Source organism: Ostrea edulis, chromosome 5 (genome assembly GCF_947568905.1).
Source record: "Ostrea edulis chromosome 5, xbOstEdul1.1, whole genome shotgun sequence".
In the NCBI taxonomy this organism is placed as follows: domain Eukaryota; kingdom Metazoa; phylum Mollusca; class Bivalvia; order Ostreida; family Ostreidae; genus Ostrea; species Ostrea edulis.
The window spans coordinates 33,423,504-33,432,844 of NC_079168.1; the positions used below are offsets into that span (position 1 = coordinate 33,423,504).

At 36.4% G+C, this 9,341-nt stretch overlaps 1 protein-coding gene across 1 annotated transcript; it reads left to right on the forward strand.

Moving 5' to 3' along the window:
• The first annotated feature begins 3,542 nt into the window (after positions 1–3,542).
• On the forward strand, positions 3,543–7,970 carry LOC125651217 (fibroleukin-like). The gene is made up of 6 exons (XM_048879796.2): positions 3,543–3,621; positions 3,721–3,849; positions 4,596–4,738; positions 5,315–5,411; positions 7,050–7,214; positions 7,685–7,970. The coding sequence occupies exons 1-6, from the start codon at positions 3,543–3,545 to the stop codon at positions 7,936–7,938; spliced, it is 867 nt and encodes a 288-aa protein (XP_048735753.2). The 3' UTR covers positions 7,939–7,970.
• The last annotated feature ends 1,371 nt before the right edge of the window (positions 7,971–9,341 follow it).

Consider the following 9,341-nt stretch of genomic DNA (forward strand, 5'->3'; position numbering starts at 1 on the left):
ATGAGATTCATCCGCCTATACCAGACGGTGGTAATTTTGAATTAATGCTAATAACCAGTTGTAAACATACTCCTCCTAGGCACCTGATCCCACCTCTGGTGTGTCCAGGGGTCCGTGTTTGCCCAACTATCTATTTTGTATTGCTTGTAGGAGTTATGAGATTGATCACTGTTCGTTATCTTCACCTTGCATTTCCATCATAAAAGATATCATAAAAAAAATCAGAAGATCTTAAATTAGATTATGATAAAGCCCAGTTGGCAGGTTTTACTAATTAGTGTCTTGTGAGATGTTTGAATATCGGACCATCTGAGTGATGCACCATGAAAATAGCACTATTCATTCCACGTCTGTGGTTTTCCGCTTCCGTATTTGACAATAAATGCCTCCTTACTTCAAAGTATTACAATAAGTGTGTTTGGCAGACTTGGGGCATGAGAAATTGTTAGTTTCATGAATTTTGGACACCTCTTATAGGTCACCCATATCATTACCTCTAATATACAACCTGCCACTTCATCCACACAAGCTTTTCTTGATACATATCTTGCAAGTCACGGGCTTCATCATAATCTACCCCCACAAAACGGGCGAGGCATTATCAAATTGCAACATTGGAACACATACTACCAAATCATTCCCCTCGCCACCCTCCCGTGTAATGGTAAACAGCTATAAACCAAAGTCTAAATGATTTGTGGTTGCTGCGTATTGCAAGGCTCAATGAACAACAGAAGATCCAATGATCCATACTGAATCTGAAAGTGTCTAATATTCAAAAATCTAATAGATTTAAAGGCGGAAGGATTTCATATCCCTATTTGTTGAAATACACTCCTTTCAAATACAAGTAAGTAGCCCTTCCATCACGAATTGAGCAACACTTGTATGAATATCTGAGTACACTTACTCATTGAAAATTGATGTTGAGTCAAAGATTTAGTATTGCAGTGTGCATACACGCGTTTCATTTGAATGTGGTGACGGAGTGTATATAATTTCTGAATGTTGAAGTATTCGATCGCGTGGTCATTTGAATGTGGTGACGGAGTGTATATCATTTCTGCGTATTCTAACAGATGCACCTTTACAAGGCGGATTTGAGGTTTGTAAAACAACTATTAAGACAACAAGACAACTTTCGATTCGAAAATCTGACTCGAGCATTTAGCTCAGGTTAGCTGCATAACTGTAGCTCTATGGAAAAGTTTACGACAAATCAGAACGTTTATCCCAATTTTATTTCAGAGAGCCACGGTTTTGTAGCTATACCAAGGTCAGCTGAAACAGAACAGCTTTTTTGAAATAATTATCTTTGATGGTAATAATTATCTACCTTCACTTACTTCAGCTATTAATCCAACATTTAAATATGTCGATGACGCTTTATCTATCAAAATAATCATATTCATCCATATGTCGATTCGATATATCCCAGTGAACTAAAAAAGACACAATCGAGTCATAGGAGACATTATATTACTACTTTTAGTGTGACTCTTGACCATGTGAACACAAAATTAATAGTGATCGTCTACATCTTCGACTGTACCAGTGTACCAAGTTTGATGTTTGCTCAAGATATTGAGCTGGAAGTATTTCTTATGTCCAGAGTAGATTGACCCTTGACCTTGATCAAATGACTTCAAAATCATTAAAGATGTACCAGTGTACCAAGTTTGATGTCTCTCAAGCAAATAGGTATTCAGTGGACGTATGGACGATACGATATTTCTATGTCCAATTTGCCCTTGACGTTTAGCCATATGACCTCAAACTAAATAGGGGGCATCTACTTACAATGTACTAGTATATCAAGTTTGATGTCCGTAAAGGAAAGGGTTCTCAAGATATTGAGCGGACAGCATCTTCCTATGTCCAGAATGGATTGACCTCCGACCACACATCACAATCGATAGGAGTTCTATTTTACTCTTAACCAACATTCACATGAAATATCATAACAATTAAGTGAATGGTTCTCGAGATATTGAATGAACATTTGGTTTACCGACCGGCATACCGACAGACCGATAGGTGCAAAGCAATATGTCCCTCTTCTTTGAAAGAGCCACAATGATATTGGATAGGGCAAGGGTGACCCGGTTGTGCCACACACTCCCTCTCCCGTTACATTTAAGGGCTCATCTAACCCGTGGCTCAATTTTATTGAAGGAGAACGAAAGGGGACACCCCTCTAAATCCGCCTCTGCATTAGATCCGTGCGATGTGAAAATGCTATTTGTGTCCAAAGTACTTTCACAATCGAGATCGATATTTTAAATTTTAAATTAAAATATATAGTTTCACCTATCACTAACATATGTATACATAAATACCATGCAAAATCAAACGTTTGGCAGTATAGACCAGATCTGCTTCAGGAGCAACGAGTGTAAGATTTTTCGATACAACAAACCTTCATTGCAAATTATTCTGATACCCCGTTGTCAGAGATTGGGTTGGGTTAGGGAAAGGTAATTCAGTTCGTTTGTGTTTTGGGTTATTTGTGTCCTTCTCTTCCGATAACTTTAACCTTGGTTATATGGTATCTAGTGATCTGAAAGGGCACGGTCAAAGTTATCTGAAAACACCATCAACGTGTTTACGTGAAAGGTGAAGATAACGAACAGTGATCAATCTCACAACTAGTATAAGCAATATAAAATAGATAGTTGGGCAAACACGGACCCCTGGATACACCAGAGGTGGGATCAAGTGCCTAGGAGGAGTAAGCATCCCCCTGTCGACCGGTTACACCCGCCGTGAGCCCTATATCCTGATCAGGTAAACGGAGTTATCCGTAGTCAAAATTAGTGTGCCAAGAACGGTCTAACAATCGGTATGAAACATGTTAGACAGAATTTGACCCAAATATAGGTTGTAATGACGAACTAGATCGTTATAACGACCATAGAATTTGCGAAATGCTGACTTCAATCGAGACTGTTGAAACCCCTGTACCATGAACTTGTTTACTAAAGATTCATGTTTGTTCTAGCAATGAGCACAGGGCCAGAGTAGGCCCATGTATACGTCAGGGATTCAATGTTTAACATAGAAATCTAGTACATGTATTTCGGAAAATCCTTTTAAAATCTCGAGAACGACCATTGCACGATTTGTTCGATTTATATTCATGCTTCCTCATGTTTAGTGTAGATCCGCCTCATAATCTCCGTGTAGTGTAGATCCGCCTCATAATCTCCGTGTAGTGTAGATCCGCCTCATAATCTCCGTGTAGTGTAGATCCGCCTCATAATCTCCGTGTAGTGAGGCCTAAAGAGGGATTCAAAATTTTCGATAAGAATATTCATGAATATCTGTACAAAAATAAGAGTGGTTTTTTTTAAATGATAGATACAAGCATACATTTGAGTTTGATCCCACCTTGACGCCTGGTTATATCAGCTAAAGTGTCTCACGACGGACAAATATTGTCATTATATATTTTGTGTAAATCACTATCTTATTGGTCTTACTTTGCTTTAATTATTTTTTGCTTGTAAAGTTTTCTTTTAATCTTTATGATTTTTTCTAGAATGGACTACAGGATTCTCGTCTTTACTTTTTTTCTCCTGGTCGCCAAAGTAGCGGAGTTGAACAATCACCCAGTAAAAGGTAATTTACCAGCGTGATCGAAAGATGGTGTCAATGAACACATTTAATTTTGTAGATATGATTTACATGTTTTAATAAGTTGTTTCCATTAAACACCAGGTCATGTTGCTGACTATTTGAAATCCGCTAAATGGAGACACATCAAGACGTACGCAAAGATTCACAAGCCGATATCATTGGACATAACGTCTAACTACAGACTTCCTGCTGGAACGATTTTGTATGGATGTAAGGAGCTGTATTGTGTCCAGAGTTCCCTATATGTATGGGTATTGTAGAAACCATCAAATGGGGGGGGGGGGGGGGGCGTTTGTTATTGCTAAGTACGGGTACATGTAAATACTATTGTAAATTTGTCTTGCCTTTATGGCAATATTTAGATAATGTTGCACAGGCACTTTTTCAGAAAAATCCACACCTAGGTGCATATAAAGAATATCTAATTTTACATTACTATTTACAGAGATCTGATATCAGGTAATTTTGAATGCCCAAATGACTTTATTTACGCATACCTCTGGTGTGTCCAGGGGTCCGTGTTCGCCCAACTTTCTATTTTATATTGCTTATAGGACTTATGAGATTGACCACTGTTCGTTATCTTCACCTTTCATGATTTAGACAAAGCGAAGTAACTACACAATTTCTCTCTCGCTGTAAAATGACCGGATAAATTGTCAGGCATGTTTGGAATATTTCAATACGTATTCAGATTTTTTAAATACCAAATGTTGTTGATTGCTTTAAAACAAATCAAGACGATGTCTGAAATTCATTGGAAATCCATTAGGTTTTTTTTAACATGATAAGTTCATAAGGCATTCATAACATTTCTTACATTATTTGGCGTAGAATGCAACACCCTTATAAAACTACATCGTTACAATCACGTTTATATCTAGGCGTTTATATCTAGGGTAAGTAGAGTTTTTGTTGTCCTAAGAGACTTTAATTTGGTGTCTTCATCATTACAGTCAGACAATCACGTGACTGTGAAGAAATTCTGAAGAGGAATTTCCACACCAGAGGAAGAGACGGGGTGTACACAATCTACTCAGACAAGAAAATTCCAACAAAGGTCTACTGTGATATGACCACAGACGGAGGAGGATGGACGGTAAAGCTATTTGTATCTTATTCACTTCAAACAATGTTTGTAACGACTGCAATGAATACGTGATACAAGTATGAAAGGTGAAGATAACGAACAGTGATCAATCTCATAACTCCTATAAGCAATACAAAATAGAGAGTTTGGCAAACACGGATCCCTGGACACACCAGAGGTGGGATCAGATTCATAGGAAGAGTAAGCATCCCCTGTCAACCGGTCACACTCGCCGTGAGCCCTATATCTTGATCAGGTAAACGGAATTATCCGTAGTCAACATCAGTGTGCCAAGAACGGTCTAACAATTGGTATGAAACAAGTCAGACAGCATTTGACCCAAAGATAGGTTGTATTGGAAATTAAATCGTTATAACGACCATAGAATTTGCGAAATGCTGATTTTAAACGAGCGCTGACACCATAGCATCAACAGAGTTCAAATTCATTGATTTGAATTTTGAAAAACATGATTGGTGGTGGTTTTACGCCACTTTTGACAATATTTTAGCCATTCAAAGGTTATACATATATGTGCATGTATATAGCACATGTTTTGAATGTCACGTGTTTTGAATTTGTTAGGTAATACAGAGGAGATTTAACGGTCAAACGAAGTTTGATCGAAACTGGAATGATTACAAGAGAGGATTTGGTGAGGTAAAGAAGGAATATTGGCTAGGTAAGTTTGTATTACAATATGTAAACATAGAATATTGGTTAAATAAGTGTGTATTCTGATGTAATGTCCAATGTTTTATGATTGGGTATGTGTAAAAGTGAAGATAACGAGCAGTTATCAATCCCATAAATCTTTTAAAGAGTACAAGATTAATAGTATTGAAAACATGGACCCCTTGTAGGTGGGATCTGGTGCCTAGGAGGAGTAAGCATCTCATGTTGATCAGTCACAGCCATCATGAGCCCTCTATCGTAATCAAAATCAGTACGTATTTTAAGAATGGTCCAACAATTGGCATCTCCGTTTGATAAGATTCAGTAAAAGAAAGCCATATTCCATATATTCTAATATTTAATAGCATACAGAACAAGATGAATGCCCACACAAACGTGAGAAACTGTAAATCATACATGACCAACATATAGAGTTCACGGCAGGTGTGACCGGTCGAGAGGGGATGTTTACTCCTCCTAGGCACCTGATCCATTTCTTTATTTCATATTCCTTATAAGAGTTATGAGATTGATCACTGTTCGTTATCTTCACCTTTATAGGAGTTGTGAGATTGATCACTGTTCGTTATTTTCACCTTTATAGGAGTTATGAGATTGATCACTGTTCGGAATATTCACATTTATAGGAGTTATGAAATTGATCACTGTTCGTTATCTTCACCTTTATAGGAGTTATGAAATTGATCACTGTTCGTTATCTTCACCTTTATAGGAGTTATGAGATTCATCACTGTTCGGAATACTCACACTTATAGGAGTTATGAGATTGATTACTGTTTGTTATCTTCACCTTTCATGAATATGACCCTAAGTATATATATACTAGTGACTTTTTAAACACCACTTCAAAATTTAGGTAAACGTTCCATCTTTGCCATATTGTACTCAACCTTGAGGCTTTTCAGGCAGTCATTGCAAACTTCTATAGTTAAAATGTTCAAGCAAACGAAGGATGTAACCTTCTCAGATCTTTTACCGCACTGTACAATCAATGAGAAATTGAAAAGACGTAAAAAGTTATATGAAAGGAGGGATTTTTAAGTCGCTACTGCTCGAGAAATTATAGAAAATCTCAAATGTTTGAAAAGAACCTAATTGTAGCAGGATAATTGCCAGAATAGTTAAATATTGTTTTGTTTATGGTCAATCAAATCGATCTAAAGGATATTTCTAAATTATGTGGATAGAAAATGTATTGATGACACAGATGATATCCATGTCTCCAGTTTATGATAATGATTAACTCAAAAGTATTGTAGAAGAGATGATTTAGAAACACTATTAGTGATTGAGGTATGCGTAGCCGAGTCACATCTGAGCTCGACTGACCTATAGGCCCAAATGAGTTTAGTTTTCTGTACTTTGTTGGTCGTCTATTGTTGTCATAAACTTTCATATTTTCGACTTCTCAAGAACCATTCAGCCAATATCAACCAAACCTGGCATGAAATATCTTTATGGGGTTCAAGTCCATCTTAATATATCGAGGCATCCTCCATTCTAAAGATAATGGCATAATCTATAAACAGTAAGAAGCGGATGGGCACCCCCAGTTAATCGTCTGGTGATCAAGACAGAGCAGCAAAAGGAGCTTATTTCTAATATTATAATGATAATTCTGAAGGAAATGACAAAATCCATACCTTGACCAGCGGAAGAAACCAGGAAATGCGTATTGATATGGGGAAATTCACTGGATCCATGGTGTATGCTCGGTACTCACATTTCTCTGTTGGGAGTGGATCTTCTAAATACAAATTGTCCATCGGCGGCTACAGCGGAAATGCAGGTACAGGTTTTATTAACTTTACAAAGTCACATTGTTGTCACCAGCATTTTTAAAATGTTGTGGAGGGAAAATAGTGATGGAGTATAAATTTCATTCTTGAAAAAAAAAAAATAATCGAAGGATTCATTTTGTTCTGATATGTGGCTATACCCTTGATTCTTACTCTGCATGTCAACAAGCAGTATGTAAGTAATATTTTAACATATTTCAGAGAACAATATTTTTGAATACATATATTATCAATGTGATTGAAATAAGATCGGAGCGGATCAAAGATATGATTTATTCAGAGTAGAATATTATTGCATGTGTAGCTGTATTAATGTTTGCTGAAATTGAAGACCTGAATTTATTTTTCCCGTTGCATGATAGATTATTGTCAGGTCGCATTCCTTTTCCCAGTATATAGGATATCATTTCTTAAAATGGGTAGATTGATCTTAATATTGCATGTAGTTTGAATATTTCAGGAGACATGATGATACAAGCTCATAACCTGAATGGTATGTACTTCTCAACAAAGGATAGAGACAATGATCGTTATAAACCCCGAAATTGTGCAGGGAACCATTACACTGGTGGGTGGTGGTACAATAGGTGCTCATACTCAGCTCTCAATAGCGATTACCAAACGTCCAACAGGAAAACCCATCGTGGTCTCTTCTGGGGAACAAATTATGAAAACATGAAGTCTACTAAAATGATGATCAGATCCAAGAAATAAGAAAAGATTGTAATTTCTTTGAAATGAATAAACATTTATTAAAAAGTAATATGGAACATTGTTATTATTGGACAATTTTCGTAAAGTTCGAGATGTGAATCCCAATTCTAGTTCCATCATAATGCCAGGGAGCCACGTTTAAACAAAGAATCAAGACAACTGTCTCTGTATGTTGTTTGATTGGATCCGTCTATTTTGTAAAGTGTATTTTCAAAAACCCGAACCAATGTCTTCTCTATATTCGTTACGGTTTGAAAATCATTTGCGCCCAATTCAAATAATTGTTTTGTTTTTAACATATTTTATCGATCAAATCAAAAAGATTGGGAACCAGTTCCAACGTGCGATATATAGATTTGTGCCTTAGCTTTGTATGAATCGTGTTGATGAATCGCTTCCCAAAAGAAAAATATGATGGTGGGCCTGTGATTTCTCCTGTTATATTGTTGTGGAGTGAATTGAAGGAGATGGCTTCTCTGGCTTCTACATTTGATAAATTCCGATGCGGAATCAGATACACCCGAGTTTTTCAATAACTCGTCTGCATCTTGCAACAAAGAGTTTGTCTTTGTTTCGTGTATTATAACGGAACACATTTTTATGTTTATTTGGAATAATATAATTCAAGTAGTCCGCGATATTACCATTGCAAATTTTGAGCATGGTAGTCACTTATGCACTATCACGTCTACTTTGTAAAGTTTGTCAGCCGATTTTTGAATCAAATTTTTGAAAGGATTCTCTAGATGCAAATATCGAAAGGCCAGTAACAATTCTAGCTGCATATAATTTACGTTGTAAGCTTTGCAGTATCGTGAACAGAGCAACCATCCAAAACAAATGAAGCATATTTTAAAGTAGGTCTAATAAATGCTATGTACACATTTTTTACAGATGTTACCTACCAATTTTGAAGTTGCGTATTTTTAAAGCCAAATTTTTATAAGGTTTGTCTACTATAGACCCGATGTATAAAGACCATCTGAGGTGTGTGACAGAATTAAGCCTAAATAACGATAGATTGGAGCACACTCCAGCCCATCACCTTCAAAAATAGTATTGGTAGAACAGGGTTGTCTTTCTTTGAAAAATAAACAACTTTAGTAGTCTTGAATGGATTGAATTTGATTAACAATTTATTTGACTATGTTTCTAAAGTAAGTAAATCATGAGTAAGCTCATATTCAATATCTAGTGCGCCCTCTGTTAGAATTCTCATGGACATGAATTGTGACCCTTTGTTAGCTGACCTGTTTTTATATTAATGAAATTAATGAAGCAGTGTTTATTTTTTAAAACAATTTCCTGCTGTAGCCTTTAACTTGACATTTAGATATATCGACGTCGTTTTATCTATCAACAATAATCATTTTCATCCATGTGTCGATTCAATATATCCCTGT